Source organism: Corvus moneduloides, chromosome 10, assembly GCF_009650955.1.
Source record: "Corvus moneduloides isolate bCorMon1 chromosome 10, bCorMon1.pri, whole genome shotgun sequence".
Lineage (NCBI taxonomy): Eukaryota > Metazoa > Chordata > Aves > Passeriformes > Corvidae > Corvus > Corvus moneduloides.
This window is the reverse complement of record NC_045485.1, coordinates 2150162-2171093: the sequence shown is the minus strand read 5'-3', so window position 1 is coordinate 2171093 and position 20932 is coordinate 2150162. Positions and strand designations below refer to the sequence as shown.

Here is a 20932-nt window from a genome sequence, read left to right as displayed (position 1 = left end):
TGACATTCAGTCCCAAGGAGTTCAAAAGAGTAATTTTTTTTCCCATCCTGTTGTGTAATGACAAAGAAAAATCTGCACACTCATATGTGCTGTGTTGCTTTATCACGTTTTCCGTTCAGTAAGGTAAGTGAAGAAGCTGCCTGGCAATTTAGTCTCCATTTTTCCTACTGCTTTTGTTCTGACAACTGTCTTCAGTTAAAAGACAACAGATAGTAGTATGGCTTGTGGGTTTTTTTTTTTCAAACCTGGCTTGGAAGTGGTGTTTCATAGGTGGGCCGGATATCCCTCTCTCTGGTAAAAGAACATATCAGAGGTGAAGCAGGAAAAGAAGTGGTAACCTAATGATTAGCTGTGTGTCTGCTAAAGCTCTGTCTCTATCCCTTTGCCTGTTTAGATTTAAGCTGTTAGAAAAACCAGTCTTCCTACTTGTACATGGATTTTCATAAAGCATGGCCCAAATCGTAGGCAGAGCCATCCGCAACAAAAACAACCTTTTTCATAAAGGTCCACGGTATAATTTTACAGGGATCAGAATGACAGGCGCTTTTAGGAAAAGCTCTCACTAGATAGGAAAGTAACAGTAACTGGCAGTATGTAACTGCGGGGTGGCAGAGGCAGTGTAACCAGCCGGCCTGAGCTTTGCCACTGCTGCAAGGTACAGTAAGTCCAGATCATTCTCAAAGGACAGTTTTCCAAGTAGCTCCTAAGAAACAGTTAAAGACTGCTCCATGTTTGTTCTATGTAGATCATTCTGGTGTGTCCACAGCTGGTAGTTTGATACACACTTCTGTATCCTCCTTTGTTGCAAGTTAAGCTGATTTTTTTTTTGTTGGCTTCTTTTTTGCCTCTCCCGCGCTTCTGCTTGACAGGGTGAAAAAATTGATATATCTTCTTATGATTTTGAAGGTTGTTATGGTCCCTACTTTTTCATTGGCCTCACTTACCTAGACTGGGATGATGAGGGAGGAGGTTTCCCCTTGAACTGGAATTGGATCATAATGTTGCTGTTTGTTGCACAGCATAGTGGTAACAATAGTAACTTGGTTTTGGTAGATTAAGGGGAGTTGTTCTTAGTCCTAGCTGGTCTTTTTCCATCTGACATTAAGCTGCCTCTGAAGATAGTATGGTCTGTTAGAAAGCCCAAGTAACCTTGGGCTTTCCATAGCTGTTATGTGAGTGGGAGCCATCCCACACAAGGCAAACTGTGCAGTTTTCACCTTTTTGAAGAAAATTGCCATGTTTTACTGGTTACAGTATTTTGGGTGATACTGCCTTTTCCAAAGCATAGTATTCTTGTTGTATATAGAAGCTTGTTAAACTGGTACAAATGCACTTAGGATGGTGCTGCTGTGAAAATTTGGGTAATTCATCCAGTCACTACTGGTTGGAGGGTCAGAGTAGTCAGCAGTGGCCCTGGGACCAGTCCAGAATGTTCAAACTGAATGCAGATAGATGTGTGGTGAGAATCATAGGATCATTTAGGATGGAAAAGACCTCCAACATCATCAAGTCCAACCACTCACCCAGCACCGCTGTGTTCACCACTGACCCATTCCCCAGGTGCCGTGTCCATACAACTCGAATGCTTCCAGGGATGGTGACTGATGGGTAGCCTGTGCTGCTTCCCAATATCCAATCTAAACTTCCCCTATGAATGAATGGTTCACTTACTGTAACTGGCAGCGTTTTGACAATTTGATTGGTGGATTTCTGTAGAGTATCGGATTTATGTGAAAATGTTTCTTTTTGAAAAAAAAGTCGCTCAGCAATGGTTCAACTTTGTTTTGTATTTAAGAATTCTGCAGAAGGAAGTGCTCAGACCTGTGCTGTGCAGAGCTTATAAAATAAACCTTAGAGTGAAACAGCAAGACTGGCAAGTGTTCCCATGGGTGTTTTGAACCCTTATGGGAATGTTGTTACAGTCTTGACAAAGATACACAGAGTAGCGGTGGCTTCCCCATTCCTGGCAATATTTAAGGCCAGGTTGGATGGGACTTGGGGCAACATGGTCTAGTGGAAGGTTTCCCTGCCCGTGGCTGAGGGTGGAATTGGATGATGGTTAAGGTGCCTTCCAACCCAAACCAGTCTGGGATTCTGTGCATCGTTGAAGAAGTTGCAACAGGGTTTTTAAAGCAGACTGAGAAAGGCATGTTCATCCAAGAGGTAACAAGTCTAACTTGTCCAGGAGCCCAGAGCCTGTAGAATTTCTGCAACATGTGTCTGCGCAAGAATTAAGTAGGTGTTACTGTATTAAAATATGAAAACAGATAAAGAAGAGATAGGAAAATAAAACCCAGCTGCAGGATTAGGCCTCTGTTCCTCTTCCTGATTACCCTGCCTTTGAAAGCAGAATGCTGTTGTGTAGCTTGTTGGGCTTTGCTCATGTTTTTTTATTTTACTTACTGTTTTTTCTAGGCCTTTGGTCTAGAAGCTGTTCCTGCAGAGTCTGTGCTTCCAGGAGGCTGTGGTGTTGATTGTGGCCTGTGAGACTGCATCTGGAGTGGAAGGGAGGGCCCTGTTCAGTAGGGCCTCTTGGGGAAGGGATTGCAGAGGACTCAGTACACCTGGAGCTGGTCTCTGGCCTCCAGGTGTTTATGCTAGACTGGTCACTAAGTCAAGAATCTAGTACTGTTTCAAGAATCTAGGACTTGTTTCAAGAGCTCTTTCCATTTTAGAAATTCCTGGGTTTAGAAGAACAGTTTTGGGTTACTAGCTTATCCTGGATGTGGAATTACACCTGAGAGATTTGTATTTATATTTGTATTTATTTGTCCTTTAGCTTTAAAAGAAAGCAGATTTTTAGGACCTAAGCAGTCTCATTAAAATCTTGTGATTTGCATTCCCATCTTAAAGAGCAAGTCCTGAACGCCTAATAACTCTAGTAATCTTTTTCACATCTTCCTTCTGTGAACTCATGTTGCCCCTTAGCTCTCATGATATGACTTCAGTGGAAGGAAATCAGAAAGTCAGGTTGGAAAAAGATGTATCAATAAATGAGAAGGAAAAGTTCCATCCAAAACAAGGGGAAAAACTGAGTTACTAGAGGATTTATCTGTTTAAGGTTTTAATTGCATCAAGGAGAAGTAGTCAGGCTGTAATTAGTGTTCTGAGTTTGATAAAAAAGGTATGTTAAAGCTGAAATACTTAATTTTTCCTTCATTTAGATGATCTTTGGTGTTTCTACCTACACAAGCTCTGATATTTTCCCAGCAGTCTTGCAGAAGTCCGGGAATCATTTCTGGCAGCGGCTATATAATACAGATACTTTTCTTTGATCCTGCTGGTAGACTTCACTTGTCTCTCACAACTGGTTCTGTGTTGTTGAATCTTGCATTTGGTAGATCTTTCAAGCCTCAAAGATACCTACTAATATTTTGCAAATTATTGCTAGATATATTAGCATGTAAGTAACTTAAGTACATTTAAGTACTCTTGGGGATGCAGAGGGCTGACCTTGGCCACAGCTGCCTGGCCTGTGGGAGCTGGCTGTGTTGCTGAGGCAGCAAGGGAAGCATGTCACTCTTTTGTGAGGAGCAGGGGTTGGAGCAAGGAGTTATGTCCAGCTAGAGGCACAAAAGAGGCACTTGCATAGCAGTGGGCAGAAAAAAACAGGGAGAAACCTGAGAGAAAAGATGGACCACAAAAGGTTCATCTAGAGGAAGTCATAATGAGTTTAACTTCAGTGGAAAAACAGCACTAGAAGAAGGGAAGGGATTGGTTCAGTCGCTGCATGGCACAAAGAAATGGTGACTCACAGGAAAAGTTTTGCCTTTGAGAGGATTGAATAGCACAGTCATATTTATGCGACCTCCCTTAAATGATGTTATTTAATTTAATTGCAAAATAAAATGAGTTTACTTGTTGACGCAAAATGGAAGTAGTACCAGATTCTCTTACACTCCACAGCACAGTGTCTGGAACTGTTTTCCAGCAACAGTTTTTCTGTCTTTACTGAATATTTTTCAGTGATGAGAAAGAACCACTTGGGAGAAATTTGAGGATGGAACAGATAAATTTATTTAGCATTATTGGAAGAAAAGAGACACACCCATCCCTCCCCCTGGAAGAAAACAACAACAACAAAACAAACTCAAACATGAAAACAAGGAAACAAAGCAAAACCAGGAAAAAGAATTCTCTAAGGAACTTGTTTATAAACATATGTCAGTGTGATTCTGGTAAAAGTATCCGCACATATAACTTGTGTGCATGCCCCGTCTTTTACCTGCATGAGAAATACCTGTGAAGGAGAATTTCTGGGAGTGCTCATATCATGACAATTGATACTTGTGTGCTGTAGCTATGAATTCAGCAACATCCCAGCAAACAACTGGATTTTAAGGAGGAAAGACTCGGAACCGTGTTGTGTTTTGACTGTTACAATCCTGTTTGGAGGAGGCAGGACCCAGCCTTCTCTCTGTGTTATTGAATTGATAGTTGCTTGTTGAGATCTCTGTCAAAGCCCATGAAGTGCTGTCTGACCCCAGGTCACAGGCCAGGTACATGTCAGGACTCTGGTTTTAAAGGAAGGTTACTGGTATCATATCTCACAGTAAATACCATGAGGCAGTATAGCTGACTGTCACAAAGGTAACCTCTGGCATATTTTTCATCAGGGATTGGATAGCTGGAATAATCTTCTTACATCCATCATTCAAATGTCAGGCTTGGTTCAGGGTATTGGCACATAGCATGGGCATCACTCCCCTGTCCCTTTTCCCCACCCCTGTTAGTTTTGGTTGACTGGTATTTCACAGGTTTTACAGCGAGCTGCTGAAAAATCTGCAAAGGCTTTTTTTCAGAGGAACACTGACTGCTTTGATGGCCAGTGCTTGATTCAGGTGGTACCACCTGCTTTAGCATCACTTGCTGGTTCTCTTCTGCTTTTTTGTAGTGTTGTGGTTTTGTCTATCCCTGCACTTCTGGCACTGGGAATTAAACTGGATATTTCACAAAATAAACTGGATAGTTGCCAAAGATGAGTGACAAACAAAGCCTATGACAGGCTGTGTGCCTGGAACAGGGACCTCGGGCAAGGGGTGGGTACATGGGTTGAGTTAGGAAAAAGGAAGAGACTAAGGGACAGGGTTAAGATTTCCCCACTGGCAGGGACAAAGGCAAAGCCAGAGAAAGCCACAGTGGAACAGGAGGCCAGGAGTGATTGAAGTGGACTGATTACTGCTCGCCCCAGAAGTTGGGGGTCATTTTTATGTCTCCAGTGGGCACTGGAGATGGTGTGGACTGCCTGACTTCTCCTGCCTTTCTGAAAGAGGAGAGCACAGTTCTGCTGTTTGTACACCAGGCCCCAGCTGTTTCCATTGCTCAGGAGAAAGTAAGTTTGCTGTTATCTCTGTGCCAGTGATAAAGCTGAATGTAAACCTGTGCTGGAGCAATTGAAAGGAAAGCTGAAAAGAACAATTCTCAGAGCAGGCAGGGTGAGAGTGGGAATGGGAATATATTATGGTTGACCTGTTAGTGCATATGCCTTTGTTTTCAAAGTGAATGCTTCAGCAGTTGGTGCAGCCTGCTGGGATTTAGGTGTTTGGTCTTACAAGGACCCTTGGAATGTCTGGAGAATAGCAAGTTGTGGGTATGACTATTGCTTAAAAGTAGAGCTGGTTAAGCATTGAGGAAGCTTAAAAGTCAAGTTTTACACCTGCTCTTATAAGCAGTTTCATGAAATTAAAATACTGAGTTGATGGCTCTGTTGCTTGCAGCATGGTTATGGGTAAAATGAGAGCAAGCAGTGAGTATTTACAGAAGAAGTTCTTGCAAATTTAGGTGATGTTAACCCCTCTATTTTATTTGAAAACTCATCTTGCTCAGGACACCGTTCTATTAATCCAAAAGACAATAACTAAGTGGGTGGAGGACTGAGCAGCATGAGGTATCAAAACAAAAAAATTGTACCCGAAATGGTTCATGTCCTGTTCCAGTTCAGCCTAAAGATGAGCAGAGTAGAACTGGGAATGATTCAGTTATGAAAAGGGGTTTTAAGCGTAAAATAATATTATTTGTAACAATTATGGGGAATAGTTTTACTCTGAGTTCTCACTATCTCTCTTTCTCTTCTTTCATAGCAGGCTTAGAGTGGCCTTGCAAATTTGGAAGGGAAGACTGTCTGGGTTTTTCACTGTCAGTTTAGATCACTGTGATGTAATTCTGTCTAACACATGAAGAGCCTTTTGCTTGGCCTAGTAGAGATTAGGAATTAGTGCTTGTCTGTGGATATGCTGAGCCCCTGTTGCATGTGCTATGAATAGGACAAAGGAAAGGCAGTGCTTAAATAGCGAGGGTCCAAGCATTGCTTTTCCAAAGTAGCAGTTGGAATCAGATATTTACTTTAATGCTTTTTCAGAGGAATTGTTGCCAAACTGAAGGTGGGTTTTTTCAATATTAAATAGTTCTGTCCTGCTCCAAACAAAGCACTAGCCTCTCTGCAAGTTTCAGGCTTTTATTCTTTCAAGTGTTTTGTTTGTCACAATAACTCTGACTTTACTGGTTTGTAATTTCAAGCTGCTTATTGCAAATGAAAGACAGAAATAAAGAAAAATAAAATTTACAGAATAAGAGAGTCTTGTGAAGCCATGTGACTTGGGAAACTGGAATTCGGAGCAAAACATACCAGAGCGCATAGGAAGTTTATAAAAATGGAGCTCTGGCATTCTCTTGAGTCTTCGTTGTCCAATAAACATTAGAAACTCAGGAATCCTTAAAATCTTTCAAGAAGCCTTGTACAAGTTTGCTGAGGTTTTTTTATATAATACATCAAATCAAAGTAGCTAAGCAAGATTAAAAAGAACTGTAACCTAAACAAAATGGACAAAACCAAATGTCTGTTTACATTTTTGCTTCAGTTGCAATTTTTCCGCTCCTCCCCTGAAAAGTGGCATTGGGGAGGTCTCAGTTTGCCACTGTTCTTTTTTTTTTTTTTTTTTTTCATTTTCTGTATATATTTATCTAATCAGCGTGAAAAGAAGTTGTTGTTGTCATCTTTATAAACTGCTGTAAGCAAGTACTTAAATTCTGTCCTGCAAAACATCAGCCTAAGAGTACCTGGAGGAGGGTCTTGGTGAGTTTGGTGACAGGTTTGAGCTAAGGGACACAGCTGACTACATTTTCTAAGTATGTGACAGTTAATGTGGAAAAAGGTAAATTTAGGGCTTGCGAATCCCCTGCTTTTTTAAGCTAAGTGATGTATAGTGCATGAGAGCTGCTGGCAGCATTTCTTTAAAAAAATTGCCACGTGTTCATTTTATATTGCAGTGGCCAGTGGAGAGAGAACAGGAGACACTGAAAGGTAAACAAAAGAACTTCAACGCAGTAGCCAAAGGAGAGAGAAGTGAAAGTTTCCATTTGAAGAACAGAAAGAAAATAGTGCGTGCTTTCTTCTGCAGTATCTCCAAAATCCTAATTTCTTGGGTAACTGGGATATTAGCAGGCTTTGGGAAGTGCCTCTCCATTCACTAATTGTGAAAGAGTTTTGTTCTTCTGCAGTGTAGAATGGCAAGCAGTGCTGCAGCACCGCTCTGAAAGCACCTGGGAGTGATAAGCACACAGTGTGGTGGTAATTTAAACTAAAAAGCAAGTTCAGATCAGCATAAAGAGCCAACATTGAAATTAGAGGTTCTAACTGCAAGTTAAAAACCTTTTTTCACTCTAAGGATAGTCAGGTATTGGAATAGGTTGCCCAGAAAGTTTGTGCAGCTGAAGGTTTTCAAGAGCTGAGAGAGGAAAGCCCTGAATGCCCTGGTCTGACCCTGCTTTGAGCAGGCCCCAGAGACTCAGACCTCCATGTGTTGCCAGATATTCTGAATTTCTGTTATTTCTGTGCAATATATTTGGAATCTTTTTTTTCTGAACCATTTTTTTCATTCTTGAGTCAAAACAGTGTTTTGCTTTACTGTGAAACTGAAAGATACTGTATTTTACTTTATCCCTCATATTTATTCCTCATGAAAATGTTTATTGGGTCCCCAAGGCCAGGAACCTGAAATTTGCTTCTACTCCTTAAAAATTCTACTCCTTTGCAACTTCTTGAAAGCCAAGTTTATGTTAAATCAGGTTTTTCTCACGGTGTAAGCAGAAGGGCAGATGCAAACTAGTCTTCTGTGGCTTCCTTTTCCTTTGCTTTTGAATTGATTTTATTAAACCGTCCATTGATTTTTTTTCTTCCTCATCTCTGAAAAGGCATTTATTTTGTCATAGCACCTGACATCCAAGTATCACAGCATTCTGAACAACCTGAAATGAAATAACAAGTCCACAGAGAAAATCAAGATGCTGTGTGTGCCCAGCCAGGGCAACCAAGAGAATTTTGCTGGCCAGTTCACCAAATCTGCAGCAAATCTAAGAGCAGAGCTTGAGTCTCTTTATTTTTTTTTTTTTTCATTAAATCTCATTTTCTCACAGTGTCCCTATATAAAACCAGCAGCTTTTCCTCCCTCTGCAGTCAGAAGGCCTGATGCTCCTTGTTCACACTAGAACTCTGTCCACACCAGGAAGCTGCTCCTGTTCTTCCTACCATTCTGCATGCCCCTTGTTATAGATCCCCTGTGACAGGCTAGGAAGGGCAGTGTACATATTCTTTGCTAGCTGATGGTTGCATAATTTTATTGTCAGAGTGCCCAGGAAATAAGTCTTTTAAAGACCCATATTGGCCTGAGAGCCCTGCTGAGGTTTGTCATTTTCCTTCAGTATCTAGTCAGCTCTTCTGTTCCTGCAAGAGAATTGCCCTCAATAAACAATGTAGGTTACCAGGAGAAAGGCAGGTGGTGTTGCACCCACCTGGGACCCTGTATTTTATACCACCCAGATCCTGTGTGAGACAAACATACATAGTCGCTCATCTTCCTTCCACCACCCTCCCTTCTTCACTATCACTTCAATATCACTAAGTGGTTGGAGCTGGGATTAGTGTCTAGGCTTGGGTAGACTTTTCTCTTTCTGCCTTCAGTTCTCTAATTAGGTATTTGCAGTGGGCCTCTGAAGATGGAGGGGCTGCATTAAGTACAGCCAAGGGGCAGAATTTAGCCTATGGAATAATTTCTTCCTAGCCCTGGTGTGTGAATGCAGAAGATAGGTGTCTGATTTGCACGTCCCTGGAAGTTTTGTTCCTCATGGCAAATAAGTAAAAACTAGTCTCAAAGTCACAGAGACATAAGCAATGTGGACTCACATTCAGTCGTTTTTTAATGATTAAACTTTTTTTATCGTCTTAGCAGAATGATCTATGTAATTTGACTCAGCTTCAATTTAATAGAGATTTTCTGTAGAAATGCAAGTGTTCTGTTGGAAGATCCCCTGGCGAGCCACAGCGATAGCTGTAGAGCTGAGACACATATCCTGCTTTGGCTGAGAACCTCAGTACTCTCTGGCATACAAGTGCCCTGCATCCTGAATCCTCTTTTGCTTCCTTTTTCTAGTGTGATGCAAAGTATACCCCCAGCCCTTTTTTCTTAATGCCACTGGCAAGGGATGTGCTGAAATGGATGCTTTCAGGGGTAGCTCTTTTGTGGTGTTCTCTGAGTTGAGTGTGTGGGATAAGCACCCAGAGTACAAAAAGGTGCTTATTTGTACAGTTTTAGAAATCTGGGGTTATATTTAACAGGAAATAAAATCACAGCACACACTCTTTGGAACATACTTGGGTTGCTTTCCAAATAAGGCTTTCGGTTTCTGGCAGGAAAAATAGGACTCTCTTATAACAACAAAAAATACAAATAGGCTAGAAGAAATGCTTTGCAAAATCCCAGCTCAGCCGAGGGTAGATGTGCCAGGAAAGACCAACCTTTTTGCTCCAGTCATTTAAGGTGCAGTTTCCTCTCCCTTCCCCAAGAGTCCTGGGGTGAAGCGATTATGGAAAGCTTCTTAACTCCTCAACCTTGCCTTCACATGGGTGAACACATGTTCCAAAAAAACAAGCCCCAAACCGGTTCAGTGTTAGTTTTATCTCTGTGCATGTTTGATGTTTTTGCTGGTCCCATTTCTGTGTCCTCCCTCAGACTGGTGATATGAGCTGCCAGTCCGATAAGCCATGGAAACTGTGCACTGCCCAATCCTTTACCCTTTCTGCCACCCTTTGGTGTTCTCTTTGGGAGACTTCTTAATCAGTTGTTCTAACAAGTCATGAAATTGGGGTCTGCTGTAATGCTGCCAAAATATGGGTTGCTGGAGGGAAGAGTGGTAGGTTAGTGTTTGTCAAGGGGTTGGGTACCTTCTTCTGTCTCCATTCCCCTCAGCTACCAATTTCTTATAGCTTCTTATTTCTTATTGCTTATAGCTGAGCCATTTTACACACATCTCCATGACACGTGTATTTTTAATTTAATTTTTAGTGAGAGGTTGTCTTTGTGGACAAGTAAGTAGACAGAGCAGGCCTGAAGCAATCCATGCAGACCCCTCTCTGCCCATACTCCATAGCCTCATTGAAGAAAAGGTATGGGATGGGACACGGATGGTCTGGTGCTGGTGGGAGCAGGATGTGGAAATAAGCCTCCTGGCACTCTCTAAATGTGCTTTTGTCCATGCACAGGACGCTTCTGCACTTACTGAATGTGGGAGGAAAGGTGAGCTCTTCCCCCCATACACACACCTCTTTCCCTGTGGATGATCTTCCTCTAAGGAGAACAGCCTGTGACAGGTTTCCTTCAGCAGAAATCATTTTTTGAGGGTGGCACACAGTGAGGTGCTCGAGGCCTTCCAGTAGTTTCTGGGACTGGCAGGCTTCCCTCCCACCACTTGCAGCTGGAAATAAAGGAAGAGCAACAGGCAGAGGAAGATTGCCTCTTAAGCAGACCTGGAGAGGAAGCTGTGATAGAAGCCAGAAATCCATAATGACCTGGCAACCCGTGGCTGCAGCAGCACTACATAGAGAGAGCAGGAGAGGGCCATGTGGTTATCCCAGAGGCACAAGGTGGCATGTCCCCACAGAGGGCCCCTGCTGAACCAGATAATGAGGTGGAGTTGAGGGAGCACGATGTTGGTGCCTTGGTAGGATGCTGTAGGCTGGAGGTTGCGATGCTTCTGTGGTTCCCTGGCACAAGGGATCGTGGTACTTACTCAAGTTAGAGTTAATTGGAAGTTAGGGTGTTGGAAGGAGCCTGCCTGCTTTGCGCTGGGGAGATAAACACCAGGGAGCAAAAGCACCAGAAAAGCATCCTGCACCTTAAGCAAGGTTCTGAGTCCCAAATTACAGCACCCTGCACTGCAGCTGCTGCCCAAAGTCTGGAGGTGCTGAGGTTTGCCCAGGTCCCTGGAGCTCTGCTCTTGCACATCAATGCCTTGGTAGGCACCAGCCTGCTTGTGTGCCTTATGGATGCTTGTGGCACCCACAGCCCAGGCAGTTTGTGGCAGAGCAGCTAGAGCCAGCTCCTGGAGCATATATGACGTGGCAGCAGTTGGTCAGTGCCTTTCTGTGGAGAGCCCCATGCTTGGAGCGGGATTCCTGCATCCCCAGACTTTCTGAGGAGAGGCTGGGGCGGGGGAGATAGATCACGGAGGTGCCTGGGCATGGTGTCAGTTCTTGATGATTGTTCTCCTCTGTTCAGGAGACTTCCTGATTTCACCCACAAGTGTATCTTTATTTATAGTTCTAAATTGTTTGTGTCAAAAAATTCAAGTGTTTTGATGATGTCTTCCCAGCTATAAGATAAAAAGAGGAGAAATGGAGAAATATACTCTTGTTTAATAATAAGTAATAATTTTACTAAAGGCTAAATAGCATCCATGTTTCTATAAATACAGTGCACAAAATCTCTAAAATCTACTGCATGTAATCAAAAGCAGTTATCCCAAAGACCTCAAATTTTTGTGGTCAGAGCTCCACAGAGCAGCGTCTTTTGTTTTGTTTGCTAGGGCCTGGAAGTGCTCTCTCTCAAGGTGGGAATGAGAAAACCAGTCACTAAGCGTGTTAGGACTTATGAGAAAGATTAATGCTGTGTAGGAAAATGAGCTAACACAAAAATCAGTTCAAATCTGATGTATTTTTACAGTGATGAGACAGGGTTTTTTCCTTGGTTCACTGAGAGCGCAGAGCTAATAATTAAAAACATCTATATTGCACAAACTAATAAACATCCTCTATGCAGGAAAGGAGGGTATTGTGCTTGCTGGCTTGCCTTTTCCCCCCCTTCACTCTTCCCCATTTTCAAATTAGAGACTGGAATAAGAAGAGGGGCTTTTCTCTTTTTTTACTTTTCTGGGAGAGAGGGGGTGTTGTGGTTTTGGGGATTTTATGTTATTTTGTTCGTTTTTCTTTTTCTTTCCTACTTTTACTCTTACCTTGCCCCTTCTGCCTGCCTGCAGCCTCACTTCAGGTAGCTGCTGCTCTGTCAGTGTCTGTGCAGGAGGAGGCGGATCAAGGGGCCACCTGGGGCTGGGGCCTCGCTGTCCCTCTCCACTCGCGGCACGGGGCAGGAGCCCCAGGTGTTTGCTCTCTGCGGTGCCAGCTGTGGTTTTCAGGCTGATCAGAGCCCTCATGAGCCACTGCTCGCTAACCCTGCGTGAAACCGGGCTTGACCAAAGTGGGTAATCCTGAGCTCTGGGGCCGTCGCGGGGCTGGGTAAGGACGCGCGGGCGGTTCGGCTACAGCAGCCCCAGCCCCCTCTGCCGCTGGGGGGGATACGCAGGGAAGGTGGAAAGGGCCTGTACCGCGGGTATCAGCCGGGGAGCAGGAGGCGGCGCGGTCCCGAGGCGCGCAGAGCGGGCGGTAGCCACCCGCGACTCGCTTGCCTCGCCGTGCGCCCCGCGGGCCGGGCCGGCCGGCGGGAGCGAGGCCACCAGCAGAGCCACAGGCTCCGGGGCCGCTCGGCCGCGGCGGGGCGTCCCCGGCGGCGCAGGGCACGCGTGGCGGGCCGGCCCCGCCGGGAAGGGGCATGTCCCGCTGACGTGTGGGCCGGGGATTGGCAGCAGCCCGGCCTATATATGCGGCGGGGCGGGCGCCGCGCCGTTCTCCCAGGAGCGCTCCGTTTCTCCAGAAGGGCGGGCGAGCGGGCACCGGCCGGAGTGAGTCACGGGGGGACGGGGGGCGGCCCCTCCGCCGCGGCCGCGGCGCCGACGTGGAGGCTGGCGGGGCGGCCCGGCCCGAGGCGGCCTCGCATCCTCTCCAGGGCACCGACGTGTCGGCGCTGCCTGGAAACTCCGCACTAACTTCCCGCCGGCCGGGCCGGGCAGGGCAAAGTCCGGCGAGGGAGGGTATCCGGCGGCGGGAGGTGGGGAAAAGTCTGGCCCCGCGGCGCGGCCTCGGACGGTGGTGGTATGGCTGTGCCGGCCGGCAGCAGCTGCCGCGTATCGCCGGCATATGGGGCCGGACCGATGTGGAGGCCGAGCCCCGCGGCTGCGTGGGGAGGGGGCGGCCCGGCCAGGCCGAGCGCGGCGTGGTTCCTGTCGTCGGTGGCAGACGGTTAGCGGCGCAGGCCGACGCGGTTCCACGCCGTTCCCGGCGGTCGTAGGGTTTGATTCCGATACGAGTTAAAGCAGCCGGCGGCGAGCGTTCGTCCAGTGTTGGTCAGCCCGCGGAGCACCGGCGGCGGGCAGCCCAGCCTGCCGCGGGGCCGAGCGCTCTGCTCCTGCTGTGGCTATAGAAGGACAAGCGCCCTGGCCCCGCTTCCTGGCCACCGTCGGCGGGGGGAGGTGCCACCGCCGGGCCCGGAGCTGGCCGTGCCCGCCACGCTACCGCCACCGGCAGCGTCCCGGTGGCCGCGGAACCGCGCTCGAGGCTGTCACTGGGCCCCGCGGGAGCGCCTGTTCCCCGCTCGCCTGATGCGGCCGCCCCGGCCTGCAACCCGCAGGGCCGCGGCGGGCTGGGGCTGCCGGGGCTGGGCTGTAGCTGCCCCGTGGCACTGGCCGCGCCCCGGCCCCGTTCCCGCACGGTCCTGGTGCGCTGGGCGCGCCCCCGCCGCCCCCTCCCGCTCGGCCCCGCGGGGGGCGCGGTGACAGCGGAGACCGCCGGGCCCTTTAAGGGCGCCGCCCCGCCCCGCCGCCCCGCCCCCGGTGCCGCCAGTGCTGAGGTGGCGCTGGCGGCGCCGCCCGCCCGGCCGGGCCCGCGGGGCCTGGCGGCTCCCCCGCCCCTCTGCCGGGCACCGCGGGGCCAAGCGGAGGGGCGGCCCCGTGCCGCTGCCCCGGGGGTCACGGTGGCGGTGTGGGCCTGGGTAGGCTCCGGGCGCAGACAGCCCGGCGCGGAAGGCTCCCCCGGGCCGATGCCGCTCTCGGTGCGCGGCCGGGGAAGCCCTCTGCCAGCCCCGCTGAGAGGCACTGTCTGTGCCTGCCCCGCCGGGCCGGCCAGCAGGACGCGGCCGGGTGCACGTCCTCGGTGGCGGGGCCGCCACAGGGCTCCTCCTGTCCAGGGCCAGACGTGGTGGCGGGGCCGGCGCTAGTGGAAGAGTAAACATGGGAGATGGGTCAGGGCTGCCCGCGGCCAGGGCTGCGGTCGTGTTGCACTCTATGGTGTACTAAGTCGGGAATCGCTACGAAGGGAGACTGCATTCTGCCGCACAGCAGCTGTGTCAGCGTGATTCCCCCAAAACTGGGGGGCCTGGGCCTCCAATCTCTGAGGAAGCTCGTCGGGTTTCAGAAAGCAAGTATTTTCATTCGTGTCCATTCATCAGCCAAAAGAGATTGCCCTGTCCTGCGTGAACGTTTGGCAGAGGACAGTGCCTACCACAACCAGCCCAGTCCTGTTGCTATGTGCGGTTCTTGCTGCATGGGATTAAAAAAGTGATCATGTTTTTATTAAATATACTTTTAAATAACGTATAGCTGACATTTCCATCCACAAGAGCTGATTGTATTGGCAGTGTAACTCATGACTTTGCCTTTGTTTCTCTTCATACAAATGTTTGCCGTGTGATTAGCTCTGCCCCTTGCTGGAGGTTCTTTTTAGGATGATTTCGTTCTCATTACTGAAGTGTGCTCTAGACTTCTGTAACTTCTTTTGGTGCACAAGGCCAGCACCACAGGCAGTGTATCAACCAGGCAGTTTGAAACCTGTTGACCCAGTCAGCTGCACACTGGCATGACGTAGCTGTAACCTTAGTTTCAAAACCTAAGTGGGAAGCCAAGGAGGTGTAAGATCCAAATGCAGTGCTTGAGCTGCTGGTTTTGACATTATGTTTAAAATACCATTCTAATGGTTGCCTCTGATTTTGGCCAGAGATTAATCCCTGAGGCCTACAATATACCAGATGCTTGGGATTGCTGGAGATGAGGAGTATTTGTTCTTAGCTTCTTGTATGGGTGACGAAGCAGAAATTCATATGGATAAACACTGCCCTTTGATTTCTCATTGAATGTCTGGCTGTTCTCTGAGGTGGAGGCAGCAAGGAAGATCTCTGCAGCTGGTGTGTACACAGTGAAACCAGCAGCTGTGCCTTGAGGTTGTGGCTTTCAAGTAGGCACTATATTGGGTGTCGTTCACTGGTTTCTTATCCTTACCCTCCTCTAAGGAGCAGAACACATGCAAAATCAGCCAGGTGGTGTTTTCTGGAGAAATGAGAGTTATAAGCACATCTGTGCCATTAGCAAGGCAGAGCCAGAGCTTGACAGCTGTTTGTGATGCCTAGGATGCTTCTCCCTCCTGGCCTCATTTGGAACTTGCCATGAGGTGGTGGCACCCTTGTTAGTGACCCAACAGGCTGGAGGAGCTGCCACGGAGCCTGCAGGCCTTGCCAAGATAGTCTGGAACAGGTGCCGTGGCACTAACTTGCTTTCCTTGGATCTGCAGCAGCTTGAGCCATGCAGGCATGTGCCATGGACACATAACCACGTGTTACACTGTGGCATAACCCTGGACAGCAAGGCGATTTCTCCAAGAAAATAGGTTACTAGCCAGAGTAAAAAAAATCGGCTCTCCAGGTTACTAGCCACCCTTTCTGTACAGCAGCAAATGCCTTGCAGAGATCTGCATTGCTGCAGCACCTGTACTTCAGCAGCATGACTGGCTGTCCTGGTACCTGCTGCCTCATTCCAGGATTAATTGCAACATTAGCTCTACTGCTCTGACAGCACAGTTTGTGCTGCCTTCTGCCTGTAAAAGGCGTGTTGAAGTAGGGGAAAAAAACAGTCTTGGCTGAGGTGCAGATCAGGCCTGTATGACTCTTGCATCACTGCTCTCCCTGTTCTTCCCTCCTTCTGCCACCATCAGCTTCCCTTACTGCATCATAGCTCTAGCATGATGTGAGACACCCCATCAGCAACGCTGTGTTTTTAGGAGTGGCACTGGTTTGGGGAGCTTTTTCTAGAACAATGAGAGGTCAGAGATGGCAACTGTCACTTTCCTGAGAAAGCGATCAAGTTTGCTGTACAGAAGATGGTCCAAGCAGCACTGCAGGGTGTGTGTGGGAGAGGGGCCCCCTGTCCCATGAGCAGGCAGAGGCACTGGATTTTAGGAGAATGCAAGCTCTGCTGAAGCACAGCTCTGGGGGACTCTGGGTGTGGATTTGGTACAACTGACAGAGTGTGTACTGTACTGGTTTTTACATTTTCACTTGTATTCCTAAACGCTTTTTCAGTAAATCTGCAGATCCGGATTCAGGAGATGGAAAGTCCTTCCCAGCAGTGTCTTTCTCTTCCTGCTTCTGTCTTGTGTACATGTTTAAAATAGTCCATGTAAACCAGTGTGAATTTTCTTCTAGCTTTCAGATTTAGGTGTGGAGACAGAATTTCGTGCCTGGTGCATGATCTTATTGCAATAAAAACTGCAGAGCTGGGCTGCCCGACAGATGAGTGTCAAGAGCCCTGAGTGTTTGCCTTAGTTTGTGAGGATGTCTGTGTTGATTCACCCAAGCTCCACTGAACTACATTCCTAACTTGTGACTGATGGCAGTGTTGTTGGCAGGTTTTCAGGTTGTTAGTCTCTTCTGACTAGAGAAGGTCTTGCTTGCAACCCTGAAATTTCATGTCTTGAACATCTGTTATTAATTTTTTGCCTGATACTGTATGGCTACTCTTGTAGCCAGTGTGATGAAAGAGTAACTACTCCAGACTTCCTGCTGTGAAGTTTGGGTAGATAGTGGCACTGCCTGCAGAGCTAGTAAAACACGACAGGTGTCATGTATGGGGAGATGCAACTGGGTATGAGAGTGTTTTGGATAAGGTGCAACTTTGAAACATACAGGTGGTGCTCTGTTGAAAGTTACAGTAACAGGGGTGTCATGGTTTTCTGTTGTCTTGGACCTAATTTATTTATTTTAATTTCTTTTTTTCTATAAAGCAAAAGCTGGCAGGCTGACAAACAGGCAGCTTACAGGACGGACTCTCTGGCTACTGACCATTTAGCTGGTAAGTTCTTATTTTGGTAGAGCCAAACATCTTGCTGAGCTTGCTAGACAGAGTGGCTTTCTGAATATGTCCCTCAGTCAGGCACCTCAGTAAGTTTCTCAGGAAGAGGCAACTTTTCTTATCTCTTTTCTCTCCAGGGATACACAATGGTCTTGGACTGACTATCCAGACGTTCACATACTCATTTAAAAATTGCCCGCCATTAATAATGAATAGATTAATTAGACCGTACTTCAGATTAATTAGAATACGCTTTAAAAATTTGTGGTGTCCCCCTTTCCAGTGACCTTCTTAGGTTACACATCCTCTGCCTTCTTAGGGAGGAGCTTAGGGAGGTTTTGGTGACGACTGTAGGGAGGAAATATCCATCCTGAGTTCCTGTCTGGTTTAACAAGGAAATTGGGCAGCTGATGGGCACTGTGGGTGCTTTTCAGGAGGATGACTGGAAGAGTGCTTAGTAACATACACTTTGTCTTCCTGGAGTGACTGTGTGCATCCTGGGTGGTGTTGGTGATAGTGTTGCTGCCTCCATCTCTTCCAGTGGCATACCCGGATTGTGTGTGGGTGGGAAGTCGACAATGAGCTCTGTGGCAGTTTTGACCCAGGAGAGCTTTGCTGAACACCGCAGCGGCCTGGCCCAGCAGCAAGTGAAAGGTGAGCAAACACAACTGAGTTCCTGTGATGTACCTCTAGATCCAGACTGCACAGGCAAGATTCCTTGCTCTTGCACAAGCTCACTCCATGTGTCTGGTTCCCCAAAAGTGTGCATTCTTCATTCCTAAATTAGCATTTTGCTAGACTCTAGCTTTGTACCTCCAGCAGCGCAGTGATGATGCTGCACAGTGCAGGGCTGTGAGGAGACAGGCCTGAACACTTCAGAGAGTTCTGGCTAGCAGTGCTGTCAGCCCTAGGATGGGGCACGTGCAAGAGTGGGGCACTGAGCTACACGAGAACCTCATGGATCAGTGTGCTGGGCTGTCATTTCCACCCTTTGCTCAGCCAGGTGCTGGGAGTGGTCACTAACCCTGTGAACTGACTCAGTGATGGGTTTTGGCATCTGTCCCCAGCTGCAAAGTGCCCCATTTGGTATGGCCCAGTGCACAACTGAGTTGAACATAATGTACAGGCCTACAAGCTTTGTCTAGACTTTGCCCTAACTATAGCCCTTCTCTCTGCCTTTTTCCTGGGCTTATATTTGTCTTGTCCCCTTCTGACCTGCACCCTTGCTCTGGTCCTTTCACTTCTTTCTGCTCAGCCAGTTTTCCCCTAATTGAACCCCTCTTGACAAAGTTGGCAATAAGGTGCTGTTTGCTGCCACCATTCACTTGCATGTTCGCTCCCTGCACCCACTGTGCCAGCTCAGACAAGGCTGGTGGTTTGTGGCATTCACTGCAGTCTGTGCTATGCTGATGTCAGTCGTGCTCCAGACTTGGCAGCCCCATAGGCATAGCTGTAATAGGATTAATAGCAGGGCACAAGCCATTTGCTCTCCCTTGTTAGTGGTGCCTAATTGCAATTGCACTGCCTGTGAACAGGGGCATTTCTTCAGGCAAAGTAACTCATCTACCCTATTTGCTTTACTCTAGTTACAGCTTTAAACTCTGAAGAAGAGAATGATCCTCCAACCTACAAGGAAGCCTTCCCTCCACTCCCTGAGAAAGCACCATGTTTGGAAGCTGCCCAGGAACCTGCTGGTCCCTGGAGCAAAATTCGACCAATAAAGGCTTCTGTCATCACTCAGGTTGGTGGGAGTGGATGTCTTATGTCCTGTCTTTTCCCCGCTCCCAAAAGTACGTGAAGTGAAGCATTCCCTGAAGTATGAAATCCTTGTTATGTCAGCTTCTTTGTTGTGTTTTACCCTGGTACTGCAGCTGAGAGCTAGGACTGCTCTGGAGGGGAGGGATGTGTTGGAAAACTGTCCAGAAAGAGCTCTGTATCCCTGTTCCACAAATAGCTGAAGCAGGCCTGAAGGGAGCATTGCAGAATTCCTGTAGTGAGTGCTAATCCCCCTTTAGGAAGACTCCTAGTGTGGGACAGACTGTGTGCTGCAGTGCTCCTGCACTTCCCTGGGCACAGCTGGTTGATGCAGTGCACAAACCTGGGAGGTCAGCTTGCCATTTAAGTCCTGTATGGGCATGAGAGAGAGAGAGGAACTGTCAGGCAAAAGCACACTGACAGCTTGTTGTGCCCTTTTATCTGTCTGTGGCTGGGCAGGTGTTTCATGTGCCGCTGGAGGAGAGGAAATACAAGGACATGAATCAGTTTGGAGAAGGCGAGCAGGCCAAGATCTGCCTTGACATCATGCAGAAGACAGGAGCTCACCTGGAGCTGTCTCTCGCGAAGGACCAGGGCCTTTCCATCATGGTCTCTGGCAAGCTGGAAGCAGTCATGAAGGCTCGGAAGGAAATTGTTGCTCGACTGCAGACTCAGGTGAGGGCAGCTAACTGTTTCTCACTTGATCCCTGCTCTTCCCCAAGACTCCCAAATGCTTTGAGACCCTTGGGTGTGTGTGCTTATAAGCCAAAGAGGTGTTATTAGATGACTAATTCAGCTTTGCCATGTATTTTCAAAGCACACAATTGGCAATTTGGAATGGAAATGAGGCTTAAAATAGGGTTCAAAGTTAATTACAGGCCGTGGTGTTGCATGAAGGGTGGAGTCTTCAATCTGTGACTTTGTGCTGAGGTGCTGGTGCTGGCAGGGTACAGGCCCCTCACACAAAAAATTTGTGGTGTGTGAGAATGGAATGGTGCTTTCTCTGAAGTCCTTCAGAGAAGAATGTGGAGGGTTGGGAGAAAGAAGAGTAGAGAAGAGGGAGTTCTGCCAAATGCTGAAAGCTTCAGATCAGGGTTCTGGGTTGTGTAACTTGAGCCCCATTGGTAAGTAATTGCAGACTCCTTGTTTCAGTTGCTTCTCCTTTCAGTCCTCTGAATTTTGATTTCTTGCCTTCAGGTTCTTGAGTTCATTATCAAAATGGTAGTTCTTGTTAAGATATATCACAGCCAGGTGTCATGGTGTGTTTTAAAGTGTAATGTCCAAGGTAGTTAATGCAATAGGTAGGTAGTACCGTATCTGCTCAGTGCTGTTCAGCCTGTGTGTCATACCCTGCCAGAGGGAAGAAAAAGGGACAAACCCTACATAATGTGCATCTTAAGAAATAGTTTAGGTTGTACTACCACAGATCCATACCCCACTGTCCTCAAATATCCCTCCTAATTGGCCCCAGGTCTGAAAGGTGTGTCTTGTGTTGCAACTTCTCTTAGGCTTGGCTGGCCTAATGTGGACAGAAAGCTGAAGAGTCACACCAAGTGATATGGCTTTGATTTGATTTATTTCTTTTTCTATTGTAGGTTGAATTGTAAGTGTCTAGTTAGTTAGTAGTTACATATTCACAAGGATCAAGAGCATAGTAGCAATCCTAAACTATCAGTAAGGTCAGTAAAAACTCATTGAGAAGGGAAGAAGCCAGGAATCCCTGTTATAAACCAGCTCTTTAATGCTAGATTGAGAGAAGCTCTGAGGACCCCTCTTTTTCGAGAGGAGCCATCTAGAAGCAGTCCCTGAAGCAGCGTGTGCTGCATTGAAGACACCTTAGCACCCAGTAGTGGTAAGCATATTTGAGCTCTCTGCCTGCTGGAGTAAGTTTCTGGTGTTG

General features: G+C 47.4%; 1 protein-coding gene across 3 annotated transcripts in view; it reads left to right on the top strand.

Moving 5' to 3' along the window:
* Positions 1–20932, top strand: part of HDLBP (high density lipoprotein binding protein) — a 39271-nt gene that overhangs the window by 1135 nt on the left and 17204 nt on the right. Inside the window, exons 1-5 of one of the 3 annotated variants that reach the window (XM_032118876.1) lie at positions 12903–13005; positions 17210–17277; positions 17819–17931; positions 18864–19018; positions 19492–19707. In XM_032118876.1, the coding sequence (XP_031974767.1) occupies positions 17856–17931; positions 18864–19018; positions 19492–19707 (447 nt within the window). In that variant the 5' untranslated portion in view covers positions 12903–13005; positions 17210–17277; positions 17819–17855. Of the gene's footprint in view, positions 1–12902; positions 13006–13187; positions 13212–17209; positions 17278–17818; positions 17932–18863; positions 19019–19491; positions 19708–20932 lie in introns of those variants that run through there. The other 2 variants (XM_032118877.1, XM_032118875.1) reach the window with 2 other exon arrangements.